The following is a 20602-nucleotide window of genomic DNA, read 5'->3' as shown; positions in this document are numbered from 1 at the left end:
TTCCTTGATAACCCTGCTATTAGCCAAATTGTACATTATCATATCAGTAAAGTTTACATTTTCTTGACTTGATTTTTAAGAACATCGGCATTTGTAAAGCCCAATTTAGCTATGATTACTTCTGCCTTAGCTCAGTCTGGCTAGTAACTAATGATTCACTTATTATTGATAAGAAATAGTGTTTTGCAAAAGCTGGGCATTAGGTCACAATGGTAGAGAGTTGGGTGTTCACATTTGACAGATAGTGAGGTCACAAGTCCATTTCTACGCAAAATGGTGAAATTTCCTACTAGTATGAGGTTGGTGCTTCTTATGTATATGTAGGTAGGAAAAAGAATGTTGTGATGAAGAGAAATAGGATAAGATCTTTGAAAGATACTTGACCTTCAGTCTTTTTTTTTTTTTTAAATATCAGCTTAGGTTCAGTCAAATCTAATCTAGAGTATGAACATTCTTCTAAATAATTCATAATTTATTTGGTTTATTTTGATGGCATTAATTCAGGATTTTAATCTTCCCAATAGTATTGAAACTCCCTAATTCCCCTAGTTCTAGTAAGATCTGAAACCTCTACTTCCCAGATTTCTTACTACAGTGAAAGCAAAAGCAGCAATGTTAGCTTTATTGCCATGACTAGGAAGACCTGAAATCACAGATTTCTCACCCTATCTTCTATATTTTGTCAGAGAAACATATGTGCCCAGATGCCATTTATGTAAACCTACTATCAGTAATTCTTGGGCTCAAAAGTTAAAGCAGACAATGGAAGTTTTGATTTGCTATAATCACCTCACACTCTTACTGTATGGCAGGTGACTATCATTCCCTCTGACTCCTGTAGAGATGGCTTTGCCTCCTGGCCATTCTCCAGGTGAAATTCTGATGAGTCAGAGAGAAAATCAGTAGATATTCCAAGGTCAGGAGCAGTCTTCTGGAAGGGAAAGCAGCCACATACCCTTTGCTCCTTCTCTTCCCCTAATTTCCCTTCTCCCCAAACATAAGAACACAGAGTGAAGAGAAGAGAGTGGAAGTTGTGAGGAGGTTATTGTTATAATATAAATCAGCATGGAGTAAATCTTCGTGCTGAGGTGGTGGTAATAGGTATAGAGAGAAAGCAGAGGGTATGAAAAGTGTTGCAAAAGTGAAATTAATAGGCCCTGATGACTAATTCAGAATTAGGAGTGAAGGGAAAAAATGTCCAAAATAATCAATCCCAAAGTTTAGGAGAGATAGAGGAAGATGTCAAAGTGAGATGATTAGAGGGAAAGACAGTTTTGGACATGGTGAATTTGTGTTGTTAATGGGACATCCAAGTGGAGATTTTTTATGGCCTGGAGCTCAGAGGAGATTGGATAGTTATCTGACTAAGGTAGTAGTGGGAGCCACAAAAGTGAATGGGACTGCAAAAGGAGAAAGTATAATGAGAGAAAAGACAAGGGCCAAAGACAGACCTTTGGGAAGATACACTTTGGGTCTGGAAAAGGATGAGGAGCCAGTAAAAGAGACAAAGAAGGAGCAACTAGAAAGGGTGGAGAAATAGAAATGTCAATAAGCCAAATACCCTATCCTGTCTAGGGTTTGTGCCTATTTTCCCTGGTTCCTGTCATCCCCCCTCAAAAAACACCCAGAAAACAAAACAAACAAACAAAAAACAAACTCCAAAAAACTTCCTCCATTGCTCAGGGACCCCAAATGACTGGGGAGAAAACAGAAAGATCGACTTCCCTTCATTCAATCTCTCTCTCCTTAGCAGTGGATGTCACGGGGAAATTCAATGGTTAGCTGTAATTGGTGGTAGTCATCCTGGAGTGAAAGATGGCTCAGCAGAAACAGGTAGGCTTTGATGTTCAGGGAGGCAGTCATTTTATGATGACCCCAATATAGCACAAAAGCCACTTCTTTTTTCTGCTGCCAGATAGACTTAATAAAAGCAGGAATGTAGGCCAGGAAGATTGAAGACAATAACTTTACCTTCTTCACTTAGTCTTGCTGTTGCATGCCAGTTTTGAAAGGATCTTAGAAATAAAATAGCTATTGGAGTACTTGCTAGGGAGGGAGGGAGAAATATATGGAAGACAAGGTTTTGTAAGGGTGAATGTTGAAAACTATCTTTGCATGTAGTTGGAAAAATTAAAAGCTATTGTAAAAAATAAAATAGGCTTTGTTGTTCCGGTTGGGTTTTGTTTTCAGTGGTCCCTGAAATTGGTTTGGGGGCACAGAATAGAATCATGGTAAATAGTTGGTACAGGGAATTTCTAACTCACATAACTGTCTGAGAGCACAAATTTCAGCACCAAACACAAGCACTACATCTCAATCTCTTCATGCCTCAGGGCGCTCTGTTTTTGTTTGCCATTTGCCTGTGTGATGGTTCATAATATTAGGTATGACTAAGGAGTGGCAAATCTGCTATTAGACTTTCTAATCACTGAACCAGAGCAGATCAGAGCTGAAATGGCCCTAAAGAAATAAAATTTAGAAGTTGATCAAAGACAGAAACGTATTGGCTGCAAGACCCAACAGATTCCCAGCAGATGACTCCCAGGGGTCCTCAGAGAAGAGCACCATGATAACATCACCAATGAAAATGTTAAGTGAGAACTTCTCTGACCTTATGTATTTTCCAGGTATTTCTATTTCCCAGAGTTTGCTTCTTTATGCTTGCTTTATTGTGTGGGAATACGTGTTCTCTGTCCTTAGCTATATGTTCTGGTACTTAGCTATATGTTCATCAATAAATCAAATAACATTAATTCTGAGGAAGACTAGACTGAGACAGAGAAAGGTATAAAATGGCATTTGGGGTGATGGTATTAAAATTACACTAAAACCAAGTCTATACCTCACCCAAAAATATATTGGAAAGTAGGGAAATGAATAATAAAAGTGGTCAATAAAGCAGACACCAAAAAATAATCAGCAAACATTTATTAAGTGATTATGAGGAGTTAGTCACTGTACTAAGATTCTGAGTATACAAAGAGGAAAATTAAGTGGCTCTTACTCTTAAATAACTTGTATTCTATATATGTAAAATACATATATACACACATATTTAAAAAATAAATATATGCAGAATAAATACCAAAGAAATATAAGGCTGTTAAGAGCAGTGTAGCTAAGAAGAGAAAGCACCAGAAATTGAGAAGATCAGAAAAGGCTTCCAGAAGATGGTCTCTGAATTATGTATTTTTCCCCACTTTTAATAGTATTTTATTTTTTCAAATACATGCAAAGATAATTTTCATTATTCACCTTTGCAAATCTTATGTTCCAAGTTTTTCTTCCTTGTTCTCTCCATTCCCTTCTCCCCAACATTGCAAGCAATCCAATATAGGTTAAACATGTGCAGTTTTTCTTAACATATTTCCATATTCATCATTCTGTACAAGAAAAAAATCACATCAAAAGGGGAAAAAACATGAGGAAAAAAAACAAGCAAAGAAACAACAACAAAAAAGTGAATATACTATGCTTTGATCTACATTCAGTTCTGAGTTATGTCGTGAAGGAAGTGAGGGGTCCTACCAATTGGATAGAATGAAGAGGGCCAGACCTGGCAGATAAGCCAGACAAATTCATGGAGACTGTAAGTGAAGGGTCTATTTGACAAGCACAAAGAAGGCCTTATTAGTTGGATCTTAGAATATGAGGTAGGGGCAAGCAGCAGGGGAAATGATTCGTACTGAGATTGAAAAGATAAATGGGGGCCAGATTGTGAAGGGCTTTAATAATGAAACAGAAGAGTTTATAGTTGATTGTAGAGCCACTGGGAGTGCACTGAGTAGGGGAGTATCAGATCATTTTGGTAGCAGTGTTAATTGGAGTCAGGAGAGATTTAAAACAGGGAGGTGAATTAGGAGTCTATTAAAAAGTCATGATGATATTTAACATATATTGAATTATTTGCCATCTAGAGAAGGGGGTGAGGAAAAGGAGGGGAAAAAATTGGAATACAAGGTTTTGCAAGGATGAATGTCGAAAATTTTCCATGCATATGTTTTGAAAATAAAAAAACTTTCATTAAAAAAAAAAGTCATGATGACCTGAAATAAAGTGGGAGTTGTGTGGATGCAAGAGTTGAAACCGAGGGAGAAGTTGTTTGACAACTGAATGGATACATGTCATTGGGGAAAGCCTTTTCTATGAGCACCCTCCATGTGTATACTTTTGTCTTTCCCTATTGATATTATATCCCATGGAAATTATTTGTTCTTATCTCTTTATTTGATATTCAATTTGGTTGGATATTGTCTGTTGTAACTAATATGTCTCTGGCTTGTTAATAAAAGGTGGTAGAGATTTATGACATGGTTTCAAGGGGATGCTGATATTTGGAGCATTTCAAACAGGGTAACTTTTCTGGGGGGGAGGGAGGCAGAAGCAGAGAGACAAGAGAGACAGAGATAGAAAGACTACAGAGATAAAGAGAATGAGAGACAGAGTCAGAGACAGAGAGAGAGAGAGACAGAGACAGAGACAGAGACAGAGAGACAGAGAGAGAGACAGAGAGAGAGACAGAGAGACAGAGAGACAGAGAGAGAGAGAGAGAGAGACACACACACAGAGACAGAGAGAGAGAGAGACAGCGAGAGAGACAGAGAGAGAGACAGACAGAGAGAGAGAGATCACCCCCTGTGCTACAAAATAATTTCCGTTCGAACTGTGTTCACCATATCTTTAGACATCCTGAAAGAACAGGATGTTGATGAGTCTAAACCAGATTCAGCTTAAATGCCAAGCCTCTCATAAGTGTGACAGAGAGGAAAACATAGTGAGCTGTAATGTTCAAAACATCCCTTTTTCCCAGGGCCCCTTACCTGGTTTATGGTTTTCAGATGCTCAGATCTCATTTGCCCTTACCTATTCTTTCTTCTTTCTTGTATTCTCTATACTCTCTACATGTCATATCCATCCAAGTAGATTAAAAACTCTGTAAGAGCTTTTTACAGGTAGTTTTTTTATCTATTTCCCCAGCACTGAGCACCGTGTCTTGTATATAGTATGATGAATTATTATAGAATATTGATGAATATTTGCTGAATCTTTGAATTGAAATGGTGTCCCTGCAGCTAAGAGAAGAGAAATGTTATGGTCAGCGGCTCATGGATCAGTCAGCTAGTCAAGAAACATTTAGTAAGCGCCTCCTGCTCACCAGCCACTATTAAACACTTGGGGATAAGAAGAAAGACAAAAGTCAGTTCAGTGAAAGAGACAACATGCAAATAATTATTTAGAACCAAGCTACATACAGGATAAATTATAATCATCATGGGATCATGCAGTAGGGAGCAAATTATTTGTAACAAGCTGTAATTTTTATGTGGCTTCAGTTTGTGACAATAGTGGTCGAGTACTTCTACTTTCAGGATGACTGACTAGATGAAACTGGACTGAGCTGGAACACACACATTTCCTTCTTCTCTTTTGTTGGGTTTTTAATTTGGTAATTTTTTTTCCCCCTGAGGCATTTGGGGTGAAGTGACTTGCCCAGGGTCACACAGCTAGGAAGTGTTAAGTGTCTGAGACCAGATTTGAATTCAGGTCTGGCACTCTATCCACTGAGCCATCTTGCTATCCAAAGAGTTAGAGATTATCTTTTTTTTTTTTTTTTTAGGCAATTGAGGTTAAGTGATTTGCCCAGGATCATACCACTAGTTAAGTATTAAGTGTCTGAAGCTGAATTTGAATTCAGGTCCTTCTGAATCCAGGGCCAGTGCTCCATCCACTGTGCCATCTAGCTGTCCCTTAATTTGGTAGTTTTAAAGAATGGATATTGCTCCAAAGAAACAAGCAAGTGTTGTAATTCTGACAGAGCACAATTCATTGACTATTAAATAATACTGTAGTAGTTGTTTGTGTAGAGAAGTCAAGCCCCAAAGAAATAGGATCATTTGTGCCAAAGCACAAAGACAGATACAGTTAAAAGTTATGAATAACACCAAGAACTGAAAAATATTTCTCTAAAACAGCTTATTTAATTCTTCAAAATAATCAAAAATCCCAAGAACAGGACAAGCAGAGGGGTTGTTAATTGATTCCTTTGAAGTGTAGCATTGTTTTGAAAATGGAAGAACAATAACATTTTTTATTTATTTGTTAGAGCTTTTTATTTTCAAAACATATGCATAGATAATTTTTCAACATTTACCCTTGCAAAACCCTGTGTTCCAAATTTTTTCCCCTTCCCCTCTCCCCTAAATGGCATTTATATTAAAAATATATAATAACGTTAGGGTTTTTTTTTAAGCTTTTTATTTATAAAACATATGCATGGGTAATTTTTCAACATTGACAATTGCAAAACATTTTGTTTCAAATTTTCCCCTCCTTGCCCCCACCCCTTCCTAGCTGGCAGGTAGTCCAATATATGTTAAATATATAATATTAGTTTTTAAAATCCACTAACCATTATATAGCAAGAAAAATTTCATCATGAGCAATATGGTAACACTGTACTGGAGGTTAGGAAAAAAACATTCATCAAGCTGTGTGCATCGTAAAAGACACAAAGAAGAAAAACTTTGCTGTTCTTAAGAAAATTTTAATTTGGGGCAGCTAAGTGACACAGTGGCCAGAGCACCAGCCCTGAAATCAGGAGGACCTGAGTTCAAATCTGGTCTTAGACACTTAACACTTCCTAGCTGTGGGACCATGGGCAAGTCACTTAAGTCCAGTTGCCTCGCAAAAAAAAAAAAAAAAGCAAGAAAGAAAAAAAAGAAAATTTCAATTTATTTGGTAGGCTATGACATGTAAAAAAATAAGTCTAGCCCAAAGAAAGAGCTGGTAAGAACAAAGGAGAGTTCTAAACATCTGAAAACCATGTTACTCACTTTTTCATTCAACATTCATTCAGCATCATTCGAATAATAATAATAGCTAACATTTGTATGGCTCTTACTATGGGCCAGGCACTGTGCTAAACATTTCACAATTACTATCTCATTTGATTCTCACAACTACCCTAGGAGTATGTGTTATTATTGTCCCTATTCTATAGATGGGGAAAATGGGGCAAACAGGTTTTTGCTTAGGATTGATTACACAGCTAGTGTCTGAGGCCATATTTGAATTCAGATCTTCCTGACTGCAGGCCTGGGGCACACTATCCACTATCCATCTTACTGCCCCCTCCCCCAAATCCAGACAGGCCTATTTTATAATTTTAAAGCTTTTTCTAGAATATTAAAGACCTTAGAAGTAACAGAGTCCAACTCCTTCATTTTGCAGATCTGTAAACTGAAGTTCATAGAAAGTAAATCACTTATTCAAGATCACACAGGTGCTAAGTGGCAGAGATAGGATTCAAATTCAGGTCTTAGGTCTTAAGTATATAACTAACTCTTTTTCTTTCTTCCTTTTTTTTTTTTTTAAATAAATATAACGTTCTTTCCACAGTACCATGCTACCTTCCACCCCAGATGAAAACTTTATAACAAAGGAATTTTTAAACATGTCCTTGATTTGGTGATTAACTAGTAGGATTTTGTTGAGACCCTAAGCATGTTCATAGATAGCTGGGAAAGAGCAAGTAGCAAAGTAGATGAAAGATTCATAAGAGAGGGGACAGTTGTTAAGAGTATGGAGGCAGGTGTGTGTGGCTGGGGTGGATTGGGGATAAGATGTCTTGGGGAAGAAACTAGGGGCCATTGAAACAAAATGTTATTTTTATCCCTGCAATCAGTAGAAGATAAGAATTTCAGGGTAGAACGACAGATTTGGGAAGTGTTATACGTGTTAAGCTGGTTAGGAAAATGGAGTCTAAGGCAGATTTCCTTTTTCTCCACATTCTCTTCAGTGTGGGAAGGAAGGAGTCTTGGCCAGGGATGGAGTAAGAGTAACAAGGGTTGGTAAGATTGTATTTTCCTGGAGTTTGCCAATCTTATTTTAATTGGTGATCTCATTAACATTCAATTATCATCTCTGTGCTTGTGATTCTCAAATCTACTTACTTAGCCCTAACTCTGCTGATTTCCAATCTCACTTCAACTTCCTGTTAGACATTTTGAATTGGATTGCAGTAGACATCTTAAATTCAGTTTTATCCAAAACTGAACTCGTTATTTTTCCTCCAAAATCTTTCCCCCTTATTCTATTAAGGGCATCCCCATTTTTCCAGGACCCCTGGCTCATTCTCTAAGTCATCCTCATCTCTTCACTCTTTTTTAACCCCACATATCCAATTTGTTGCCAAGGCCTATTACCTTCTATCAGTCAGACTGGAACTGGCCTCTAACCTGTGGGTGTCCAGAGCTGCACGAGGCAAGCTAGAGACAGGAGAGTCAGGGTACAAGCAGAAATTTAATTTGAGCATAAGGAAAATGATGTCTGTAAATGGAAACCTCCCCTCCCAAGTAGGAAGGCTTATCATGCTGAGGGAAAGGGAAAGTGTATGTATGTATGTATGTATGTATGTATATATGTATGTATGTATCTAAATATCTAGCTACCTATCCATCTTTCTCTCACTCTCTCTGTCTCTCTCTCTCTGTGTCTCTCTCTGTCTCTGTCTCTCTGTCTCTCTCCTTCTCTCTCTCTCTCTCTGTCTCTCTGTCTCCTTCTTTCTCTCTGTCTCTCTCCTTTCTCTCTGGCTCTCTGTCTCTCTCTCTGTCTCTGTCTCTCTCTCTATCTCTGTCTCTCTGTCTCTGTCTCTCTCTCTGTCTCTCTGTCTCTCTATCTCTATCTCTCTGTCTCTGTCTCTCTCCGTCTCTCTGTTTCTCTCTCTCTGTCTCTCTATCTCTTTGTCTCTGTCTCTCTCTATCTCTCTGTCTCTGTCTGTCTGTCTCTCTCTCTGTCTCTCTCTCTGTGTCTCTCTCTCTGTCTCTGTCTCTCTCTCTCTCTGTCTCTCTGTCTCTTTCTCTGTCTCTCTCTGTTTTTGTCTCTGTCTGTCTCTTTCTGTCTTTCTCTCTGTCTGTCTCTGTCTGTCTCTCTCTGTCTCTGTCTCTGTCTCTGTCTCTCTCTCTCTTTCTCTCTCTCTCGACCATTGCATCCATTCTGAGATCTTGAGTTGCTGTTCCCACGGGTCCTATGGGAATAATTCTTAAGTTCATTATTTCAATTTTGGGGAGCTGTGATTACTCTGTTGGGCACAGAACCAGAATTCTGTGATGGGAAAAGGAGTATAAGGAACGGGGATTATAAGTATGTTAGAGATGTTGGCTCTCAGATCCCTAGACAATCAGGAGAGTTAAAATGATAAATCCCTCGGCTGGTCAAAGCAATGCATTTTCCAAGGGTGTGAGATCACCCAGAGCACAAAGGATTATTGTTATGCAAGCTCAGGGCACAGCCTTTTTTTAGAGGCCTTAGCTCAGGGAAACAAGGGTTTTCCAAAATGTTCTGACACTTCATAGCATGTCTCTGACACTACCACTATCCTGATGCAGGTTCTTATCACTTTATACCTGGACTGTTGCATAACCTGCTGGTGGATCTGCCTGCTTCAAGTCTTCCCTATTCTATCTTCTCTTCAGCTATCAAAGTGATCTTTGCAAACTCTAATCTGACCATGGGACAGTCTACGCCCCCATGCAATAAATTCCAATGATTCCTATCTATCACTTCCGGCATCAAATATAAAATCTTCAGGCATTCAGAGTTCTTCCTAACCTGAGCCCAGCTCCACACACATTTCTAATTTTCTTACCCATTATACCCTTTCACATACTCTGAGAGCCTATGACATTTGGCTGTTTTACATAAAAGAATCTCCATCTCTTGGTTTCAAGCATTTCCACTGGCTATATCTTTTACATGGAATACTCCCCCTCCTCATCTCTACATCCGGGGTTCCTTCAAGTCTCACCTCCTTTAGAGAGTCTTTCTTGATCCTTCTTAATTCTAATGTCTTTCTCTGTATACCATTATTCTGTATACCATTTTTGTTCTTAATTATTTGCATGTTGTTTCCTCCCTAAAATTGTGAGCTCCTTTGTGTCCTACGTGCTTAATGTGGTTGCCTGGGACATAGAAGGTGCTTAACAAATATTTATTGACTAATAGAAAAGATTTTATACTGAAAAGAAAGGAGCTGATAGAAGAAAAATCTTTCTCTTTATAGCAACCAAAGTAGCTGCCATAGAGAGGAGTGACAATTTAAAAGAAGAGAATCAATTAATAGATATTTATTAAGTGCTTACCATATCCTAGGCACCTTGCTAGGTAGATACTACAGGTAGAAGTATACAAAGAATGAAACTGTCTCTACTCATAACTAACTTATTTTCTAATGAAGGAATAGTAAGTAAATATAGAAACACATATAACAGTATATATACATACATTCAGCACAAATATAAAGTTAATAAATACAAAAATACAAAGTTCAATATAAAATAGTTTGGAAAGGTGGCCCCTAGCAATTGAGGGGATCAGAAAATTATTCCTGTGGAAGATGGTGTCTGAGTTGCTTAAAGCAAGAGAGAGACTCTAAGGTAAAGGGAAGGAAGGAGTCCATTCTAGACAAGGAAGATAACATTTGCAAAGGCATGGAGGTGGGATGCGCCATTTTAATTGGATTACAGAGTGTTTAAAATGAAAAGCTTGCTGGATTTGGAATCAGAGGAACAGGGCTTAGCTCTGTGCCTTACAACCTGTGTAGTCAATCTCTCTAGATTCAGTTCCTCCTCTGTAAAATGAAAGGGCGGGACCATATAATGTCTAATTTTCTCCTTCTAAATGCATGACCTTATGATCTTAGTACAGCCGTTGGGCAACAGACACTGGCTTGGAAACCCACGGATTCTTGAATTTATGAGGTAGCCGCCAAAGCTGGCGGTATCTATTTCTCAGGACTTTTCTCAGGCTTGCCGATTGCTAGTTGCCAATTTGTGCTCAGGGAAGAAACAGAAAGGCAGAAGGAGGCAGATTCAGGTTCACCTTGACAAGTACATGTTCCTGCTGCCTCGTGTTCAAGATGAAGGCCAGTATTGCCACTGAGTCGGGGGTGGGACAGGAGACAAGGAAGGGAAATTCTCTACTTTCTTGCTTGAAGTTCAAGCTGAAAGAAGAGAGAAAAAGGCAGGGATTTATTTATTTTTTTATTCCTTTGAGAACCTGCTGAGTGGGTGGTACTTCCTAACTTAGTCCCCAATCATCTTGAACACAACCCTAGTCACAGGGTCCTAGGGACCCATCCGGACTTTTGTGTCACATAAAATCTTTATCAAGGGTGCCAAAGCAAACCTCCCACTGGATGGGAACAGATTGTATGCTCAGCTCCTAGTCTATTCTTTCCACACTCTTCCCCCCGTTTTAATAGTTGTTAAACCAAACAAATCAACTGGGGATACATGGAGCACATTCACTGACAATTTTTTTAAAAAAAATTTTAAATTTTAATTTTTAAAAATATTTTTAATTTTTAATTTTGTGAGGACTGTGGGAGACTCAATCATTGTCTTTTCAGTTGCTTCCCCCATGCCTTTTATTTTTCAGCCAGGTCCAAATAGTACTATTCTTAATGGGCTCCTGAATGCTTTGCAAATTATTCCAACAGTACATTCAGTACAGTTCTTTTGACAATCTCAAAATGAACAATCTTTTGTGAGGGCACAGATCCAACCTACAAAGTTGTACAAATTCAACAAGTAAACAACATTTTACAAAATTTTCATAGGTCTTCATCTGCCTGGCATTTAAAAGGACCCATGTCATCCTAAAGAAGCAAAGAAAGGACAAAATTTAAATTAAAAAAACAAGAAGGAACCCCTCCCCCCCAAATAAAAAAACACTAGAAAAAAAGGAAAACCAGTTTTTCCTGACAGAAGAGAACTAATAGAAATGAAGACTTGAGATTAATGAACTATCTTCACTACCCTCAGATGATAAATCAAACTGTCCTGCGTGAAAATTCATCCCCTGGGACACACAGGACAAAGCATAAATTTCTCCAGTGAATCCTTGCAAAACCAATGTACATTCGAAATGGAAGTCTGAATGCATTTAATGATAGAACAAGCAGGCTATTAAAAAAAAAAAAAGAAATTCATACTCAAATGAACCTGAAATGTGTGGAGCTCCTGAAAAAGCACCAGGCACTTTGGCTTGATTTAGAATCAACCCCCAAACTCCAAAATAAGCTCCCACAATGTAATCTATCGTCCAGTGAGCCTGCCTCCCACAAAAGTTCTGTGGATGCACATGGAGGCTGAAATCATTCCAGAGACAACCTGTTCTGGCCTGAACCTGACTTAGGCTAATTCCTTGATGGCTTAGGTTCAATATTGCAACAAAATGAGACATTTGGAGATAATTCAACAATAAAAAAGGAGATATACTTAGCTATAGAAGAAGGAAATCCAATAAATACAGACATTGAGGACATCTTGATTTGATTCAGTTGAATGAAGGTCTTTGTCTGAGTTACTCATTGAGATCTATCAACTATAGATGTATAAAGTGGGGTGTTCCCACCTTATATTGAGGTAACCAGGAAATTATGTCAACAACCTGAATTTTTAATCCTAGAACAACTAAGACTGGAGATGATTTTTAATGCCTTTTAAGGGAAAATTAACTTAACTAACTTGAGAGAGGGAGGAATTAGGATTGTGAGAAATAATTCATTTGGAACCCTTCTCTATTCCAATCAGTATTAATCAATTTGCTATGATTCCTAAGGGATAGTGATTGTAAATTCCATAGATTAGGCCCCAGAGCTTTGAATTGCAAATTGTAAATACTTATTTTTAAATATTTCTTTTTCCTTGTTATAGTGGCTAAGCTCACCAAAGAGAGGGGAATAAGGATTTTCTTGAATTCTGGCTCATTAGGTATTGTTCTTGTCTACAATCTCCCTTAAAAGGAAATTAACAGAATTCCTTCTAGAAAGAATTCTCATTGTACTAAAAAGATGTCAGGTATAAGACATTTATTTGCTCCCTCAAGAAATGTTTAAAATATAAGTATATGAATATGTGAAGCTTTATAAAACAATAATTCATTGCCATAATTATATTGCCCTCAAAAATGATAGTAAGATATTTCATTTTTACTTCAGACCTGAGCTATTAAAAAAACTTGAGAGCTAGGGAAAGATGATCTGATTGAAAATGACTCCAAAAGATGTATAATTGCAGTTGGTGGAGTTGTGAACTGATTGAGCATTCTATAGAGCAATTTGGAACTATGTCCAAAGGAGTATAAAACTATGCATTCCCTTTGACTTAATAATACCACTACTAGATCTGTTTCCCAAAAGAGATTAAAAAAAAAAAAAGAAAGAAAAGCAGCTATAAATACAAAAATATTGATAGCAGGGCTTTTCTGATAGCAAAAAAAATGGAAATCGAGGGAAGGCCTATCAATTGGAGAATGGTTGAATAAATTGTGGTGTGTGATTTTGATGGAATATTATTGTACTGTAAGAAATGATGAGCAGGATGCTCTCAAAAAACCTGGAAAGACTTGCATGAGTTTATGCAGAGTAACAGCTAAGAATACTGAAAATAAGCTATCATCTTACAATATTACTCTATGACCCAAGACAACTCTGAATGACTTAATGATAAAAAAAAAAAAAATGCTGTCCATCCCCAGAGAAAGAATACTTTTTTTTTTTTTTTTGCTTTTCTTATTTTTCTTGAGATGTTTTTTCTTTTATTGGTCTATATTTTCTTTTACAATATGACTATTATGGAAATATTTTACTTGACTACACATTATTACTATATTGAATTTCATGCTTTCTCAGTGGGGGGGGTAGGGTAGAGAAAGAAGAAAGGAGAAAATTTGGAATTCAGAGTTTTAAAAATGTATGTTAATGTATTGGTCATCCTGCCATCTAGGGGAGGGGGTGGGGGGAAGGAGGAAAAAAATTGGAACAAAAGGTTTGGCAATAGTCAATGTTGAAAAATTACCCATGCATATAACTTGTAAATAAAAAGCTATTAAAATTTTTTAAAATGTATGTTAAAATTATTTTTTAATATATTTTATTTATATATATATATATTTTAATATATGACTGGAGAAAAATAAAATACTAAATAAATTTTAAAAGAGAGACAGATGTGTAGCTGCAGGAAGCGCCTCCTATTAGGCCTCTGACTTTGACTCAGGAAGCCAAGAATTCTTGTACTGACATAACTAACCAGTGTTGGAAACATGTATTTTTCAGGTTGCTGGTTCCTAACCAATGCCCGGAGAAGAATTAGGTAGAAAAAGAGACCTAAGACTCAAGACGCATGGAGTCCAAACCATGTTCCTGCTGCCATGTGCTCAAGACCGGAGCCTTTGGGGGCGGGAGGGAGGGTGAGACATCTCCCCTCCCCCCAGGGAGGGCCTAGGAAGAGCTGGCAGAGTCCCCAAACATTCAAGCTGTTTCTCCTTCTTAGAATCTGCTGAACGGGCTGTTCTTCCTGACTCAGGCACCCAGAAAAGTGGATGCAACTCCAGTCACAGGGGCCAGCAGACCAACCGGGAGCGGATGTCACCTGTGTCCTTTATCAAGGATCCAAACATCCCACTAAGAGGGGTCAGAGAGCACCCCTAGCTCTATGGGAGACGTTCCACAGTGCATCAGAGCTTCTTTTTCTTCCTTCTTGTCAAGCATTTATGGGTGGGGATGGGGGGGAAAGAGAAACAGAACCAGTGTGGGCAAATGATGCTGTTTCTCTGTTTCAGTTTCAGTCTCTGTCTCTGTCTCTGTCTCTGTCTCTGTCTCTCTGTCTCTCTCTCTCTCTCTCTCTCTATTTATCTCTGTCTGTCTGTCTCTCTTTCTCTCCCTCTCTGTCTGTCTGTCTGTCTCTTTCTCCCTCCTTCCCTCCCTCCCTCCCCCCTTCTGTCTGTCTCTCTGTCTCTCTGTCTCTCTCTCTGTCTCTCTTTCTCTCTCTCTATTTATCTCTGTCTGTCTCTCTTTCTCTCCTCTCTCTCTCTCTCTGTCTCTCTCTCTCTCCTCTCTCTCTCTCTCTCTCTCCTCTCTCTCTCTCTCTCTGTCTGTCTCTCTGTCTCTGTGTCTCTGTCTCTGTCTCTATCTCTCCCTCCCTCCCTCTCTCTCTCTCTCTATTTCTGTTTCTTTCTGTCTCCCTGTCTCTCTCTGTCTCTGTCTCTCTCTGTGTCTCTGTGTCTTTCTGTGTGTGTTGTGTGTCTCTCTCCCCCTCCCTCTCCTACTCTCTCTCTGTCTGTCTCTCTCTCTCTGTCTCTCCCTCCTTTTCCTCTCTCTTTCTTCTTCTTCTTCTTCTCTCTCTCCTCTTTTCCTCTCTCTCTCTCCTCTCTCTTTCTATTTCTCTCTCAGCCTATTTCTGTCTCTTAGTCTACATCTCTCTCTATCACTGTCTCTCCTCCCTTCCTTTCCCTTCTTTCTCCCTCCCTCCTCCACTTTCCTTATCTTTACTTTTCCTCTCTTTTCTCCTCTCCTTTTTTTCCCTTTCTTCTCTCCTCCTCTCCTCTCTTTTCACTTCCTCTCCGTTTTCCTTTCCCCCTCTTCTCTCTCTCAGTTCTGTCTTTCTTCTGCTCTTGCCTTTCCATTTAAATTTGACCTCAAACATATAGCTCTCTCTTCTTAGTTCCTCCTTATGAACTCTGGGCATGAGCACTTCTGGATCATTACTCTGCCTTTGTAAGCGTGTTTGCTTTGCCTAATAAAGGGTGTGGCTGAGGTGGCTGTATCCAATGAGAGTTCATTGATCTTGATGGAACTATTCAGATATAGGGTAGGAGCTGAAATATCTCTTCTGTTTATTTGTATTATTTTTAGAATCAAAATTTCATTTTTCTCTAATCTAACTTCAGAACCCAATCAGTGCTATTAGAAGCATCTAGGTGCCATGATAGATAGAATACTGGGTCTGGAATCGGGAAGACCTAAGTTCAAATCTCATCTCAAATATTAGCTGTGTCATCCTAGGCAAGTAAATTTAACTTCTGCCTGACTCTGTGTCTTCAACTGTAAAATGGAAAGTGTAGCATCTACCTTCCAGGATTGTAATGAAGATCAAAGAAATTTGTAACCGTGTCTGTAGTAGGTGCTTAATAAATGCATATCTCCTTGCTCCCTGCCTCCCACCCTCCCTAACTCCCTTCCCTTCTGTGAGAAGTCACATATGTGCTAGGAGGACAGTAGTCTAAAATTTGTAGAATCAGCTTCCTCTGGTGGCCAGTGAGTATACTGCAGCTTTTTAGGAGGAGTTGACATTTAGTCATTTTTTCACCAGGATCTCACTCTTTGTGACCTTTTTGGGTTTTTCTCGGCAAAGACACTGGAGTGGTTTACGATTCTCTTCTCCAAATCATTTTGCAGATGAAAAAACTGAGGCAAAAAGGGTGAAGTGACTTGCCCAGAGTCACATAGCTAGTAACTATCTGAGGCCATATTTGAACTTAGCAATATCTTCCAGATTCCAGGTTCAGCACTCTACCAGAAGAAAGAAGTTCTCGGAGAAGCAAATGGCTGATACTTCACCTACCAATATACGTATTGGACAACTCTAATTTTGTACTTCCTTTTTGGTTAATTAATAGCCACATCTTTCCTATAGTTAAGATTGATAGTAGACTGATTGCATTCGTACAAGAAATAGGAGTCATATATGTCAAGTGTTACATAACATTACACGTTAGGATCTAAAAAATTATCACTCTCAGTCCCTAGAAAATCCTTTCTTATTCTCCTTTATAGATTTAAAAAAATACATATTTATGGGGCAGCTAGGTGGCAGAAGAATAGAGCACCAGCCCTGAAGTCAAGAGGACCTGAATTCAAATTTGATCTCAGACACTTAAAGCTTCCTAGTTGTGTGACCTTGGACAAGTCACTTAACCTCAATTGCCTCAGCCAAAAAAAAACATGTTTATTTTGATCATATAAACTATTAACTTCTTCCCCCTGAGATTACACCATCAGTACACAATTATCCAATTATATCATTAGAATTAAGTGAGCAAAACTAGAACTATTTATGTAGTTAACAGCCACATTATAGAGAAAAATAATTTTGAAAGACTTGAGAACTCTGACTCATGTAATAATCAGCTATAAAGACTGATGATAAAGCCTGCCACCCATTTTTTTACAAATTTTATTTTTTTTAAATAATTTTTTATTGACAGCACATATGCCTGGGTAATTTTTTACAACATTATCCCTTGCACTCACTTCTGTTCCAACTTTTCCCTTCCCTTCCTCTATCCCACCTAGATGGCAGGTAGTCTTAAATATGTTATAGTATATTCTAGATACAATATATGTGTGCAGAACTGAACAGTTCTCTTGTTGCACAGGAAGAATTGTATTCAGATGTAAAAATAACCTGAGAAGAAAAACAAAAATGCAAACAGTCCACATTTATTTCCCAGTGTTCCTTCTCTGGATGTAGCTGCTTCTGTCCATCATTGATCAATTGGAACTGAATTAGATCTTCTCTTTGTTGAAAAAATCCACTTCCATCAGAATACATCCTCATACAGTATAGTTGTTGAAGTATATAATGATCTCCTGGTTCTGCTCATTTCACTCAGCATCAGTTCATGTAAGTCTCTCCAGGCCTCTTTGTATTCATCCTGTTGGTCATTTCTTACAGACAATAGTATTCCATAACATTCATATGCCACAATTTACCCAGCCGTTTTCCAATTGATGGGCATCCACTCAGTTTCCAGTTTCTAGCCATCACAAAAAGGGTTGCCACAAACATTTTCTGCCACCCATTTTTTGACAAAGGTGATTGATTCAAGATGCAGAGTAAGACATTCTCTTTGAGACAGTCAATATAGGAATTTCTTTTATTTAACTATTCTTGTTTGTTTTTCTTTTTCCTAAAGGGGTGTATGTGTAAAAGGGGGAGGAGAGATAAATACAGAGTAGCTCCCCTCAAACAGAAAGTAAAAAAGGAAAAGAAAATCACTGAGAGTCTTTTTCCTTCACATTTTATTTATTTATTTATAATACATATTGCTTTGTGAATCATGCTGGGAGAGAAAAATCAGAAAAAAGGGAAAAACAATGAGAGAGTAAAAAAAAAAAAAAAAAACCAGAAAAAAGTGAATATGGCATGTGTTGATTTACGTTCAATTTCCATGGTTCTCTATGCTCAAAAAGTTATCAAACTGTGCATACCCTTTGATCCAGCAGTGTTTCTACTGGGCTTATACCCCAAAGAGATACTAAAGAAGGGAAAGGGACCTGTATGTGCCAAAATGTTTGTGGCAGCCCTGTTTGTAGTGGCTAGAAGCTGGAAAATGAATGGATACTCATCAATTGGAGAATGGTTGGGTAAATTGTGGTATATGAATGTTATGGAATATTACTGTTCTGTAAGAAATGACCAGCAGGATGAATACAGAGAGGACTGGCGAGACTTACATGAACTGATGCTAAGTGAAATGAGCAGAACCAGGAGATCATTATATACCTCAACAACAATACTGTTTGAGGATGTAGTCTGATGGAAGTGGATCTCTTCGATAAAGAGAGCTAATTCAGTTTCAATTGATCAAGGATGGATAGAAGCAGCTACACCCAAAGAAAGAACACTGGGAAATGAATATAAACTGCTTGCATTTTTGTTTTTCTTCCTGGGTTATTTCTACCTTCTGAATCCAATTCTCCCTGTGCAACAAGAAAACTGTTTGGTTCTGCACACATATATTGTATCTAGGATATACTGTAACCTATTCAACATGTAAAGGACTGCTTGCCATCTGGGGAGGGGGTGGAGGGAGGGAGGGGAAAAATCGGAACAGAAGTGAATGCAAGGGATAATGCTGTAAAAAATTACCCTGGCATGGGTTCTATCAATAAAAAGTTATTAAAAAAAAAGAAAAGGAAAAAAAAATTTCCATGGTTCTCTTTCTGGATGTAGATGTTTTCTCTCTAAAGTTTATTAGAGATTGCCGTGGAGAGAATTTTTCAAATGGGGAAAAGAGAATGAATAACAAAAAGAAGCACAGAAAAATAGGACAGTTTTGAAAGGTACGAGTTGAATTTATCATATTTTAAAAGAAAAGCAAGAAATACACAATAGACATTTGTAATTTCACATACTATCCACTTTTTCCCCCCTAACATGTATAAGGAAATGATTGCAAAGTTCAGAATAAAAATAAGTTAAACAAACAAACAAAACCCTGGAAAGTTTAAAAAAAAAAAAAAAAAAGGATGCATTTTATCACAAAGGGTGAGAGTAATACCCTGGTGTATAGGAGTGTTGCTATGGAACATCAGGCAATGCTTTACCCTGCAGATGCAGGCCTGGCTCTGATTCTCATGGAATTTTCCTGTCAGAGTCACAGAAATCTAGATTCACTGAAGCTAGGAAAAATTGCTTTATTCATCTATTCACTGCCTGAGTCCTTAGGGATCATTCCATTCCCCTCTCAGTTATTGCCAAAGGAGCAGAGCTTCATGAATTCTCTTGATCACACAAACCACATATTTCACTCAAAATAGCACATAGAATGGCAGAATTTGAATCCTAAGCATCTTATTCCTAGTTATATTCCCATTTCTCTCTAAAATTGTTTTCAGTCCCCCCTTTCTACAGAGCTTTTAATAAAAGTGGCTTTTTTCTCCCCTGACAGAAGGGGATGCTGCCTTCTGGGAATTAAGTAAGTGCCTTGAATATGGACATTATTAGGTGGATGATTTCATAAATCAAATCTAGGTACAAGTCAAAAAATATAGGTATAAGGTACTGCTCTTTCATATATGAACATTTTAGATGCTTAAAGGGACAGAAAAATAACACTTATTTAAGGAAAATGGATATATTCACATTATGAAAAAATACATTCTTTTAAATCAAATGTTGAAATGCAGACTATTCTGAGGACCTAAGAGGGAGAGCATCTGATAAAGAAAATATCCTGAGAAAACCTGTTTTGTTTGAAATCAGAGCACTTCCTGAGATACTGTATAGTTTTGTAGGCCATCAATTCATTTGCATGTAACTTTTCAGAGTATTAAGGATGTAAATGATAAATGATAAATCGAATAGTCTATAATTTGGAGACTAAGGGATTATTATATAAGGACTGGTGGGAAGGATAAGAGAAGGGAATAAAATTTCATTAAGCACCTACTATTTCCAGACACTAGGCAATGTACTTTTTACATATATTATCTCATTTGATCTTCATAATAACCCTGTGAAATAAGTGCTATTATTATCTGTACTTTAAAGTTGAGGAAAGTAAGGCAGGCAGAGGTTAAGTGGCAAGTCACATAGCTAGTGTGGAAGGCTAAATTTGAACTTCAGGTCCAGTACTGCTTCCACTTTACTATCTACTATTTGAAAGAAAGGTAGAATATTTTTAGTTTTACATCATGTTAAATTTATGTCATGACTCTAATTTTAGATATTAGAAGTTGGAGAGGAAGAGCAGAATATCATAGAGGTAAAAGATGATTGAATGAAGGTTATTTTCAGGAGATGAAACTGAGTCCTGAGCCTGGAGACTTGGGTTCAAATCCAGCCTCAGATACTTACTAGCTATGTGATTCTGGGCTACTACTTAACCCTGTTTGCCTCAGTTTTTTAATTGTAAAATGAGCTGGAGAAGAAAATGGCAAATAACATATGGTGTGAGGGCTTGCCAAATCCTTTTCCAAGCTGCTCATCTACTTTGTGTGTCCAATTGGTCATTTAACTCTTGCCAGTGGCTC

At 37.9% G+C, this 20602-nt stretch overlaps 1 protein-coding gene across 1 annotated transcript in view; it reads left to right on the top strand.

Annotated features, from left to right (window-relative positions):
* VAMP1 (vesicle associated membrane protein 1) overlaps nt 1-14661 on the top strand; it is a 35265-nt gene extending 20604 nt beyond the window's left edge. The window contains exon 5 of the mRNA XM_052000265.1: nt 14120-14661. Coding sequence (XP_051856225.1) covers nt 14120-14160 — 41 coding nt within the window. The 3' untranslated portion in view covers nt 14161-14661. The remainder of the gene's footprint in view (nt 1-14119) is intronic.
* Nucleotides 14662-20602: the final 5941 nt, after the last annotated feature.

The sequence above is a fragment of the Antechinus flavipes genome, chromosome 5 (assembly GCF_016432865.1).
Source record: "Antechinus flavipes isolate AdamAnt ecotype Samford, QLD, Australia chromosome 5, AdamAnt_v2, whole genome shotgun sequence".
Lineage (NCBI taxonomy): Eukaryota > Metazoa > Chordata > Mammalia > Dasyuromorphia > Dasyuridae > Antechinus > Antechinus flavipes.
This window is presented reverse-complemented; position numbering and strand designations above follow the sequence as displayed.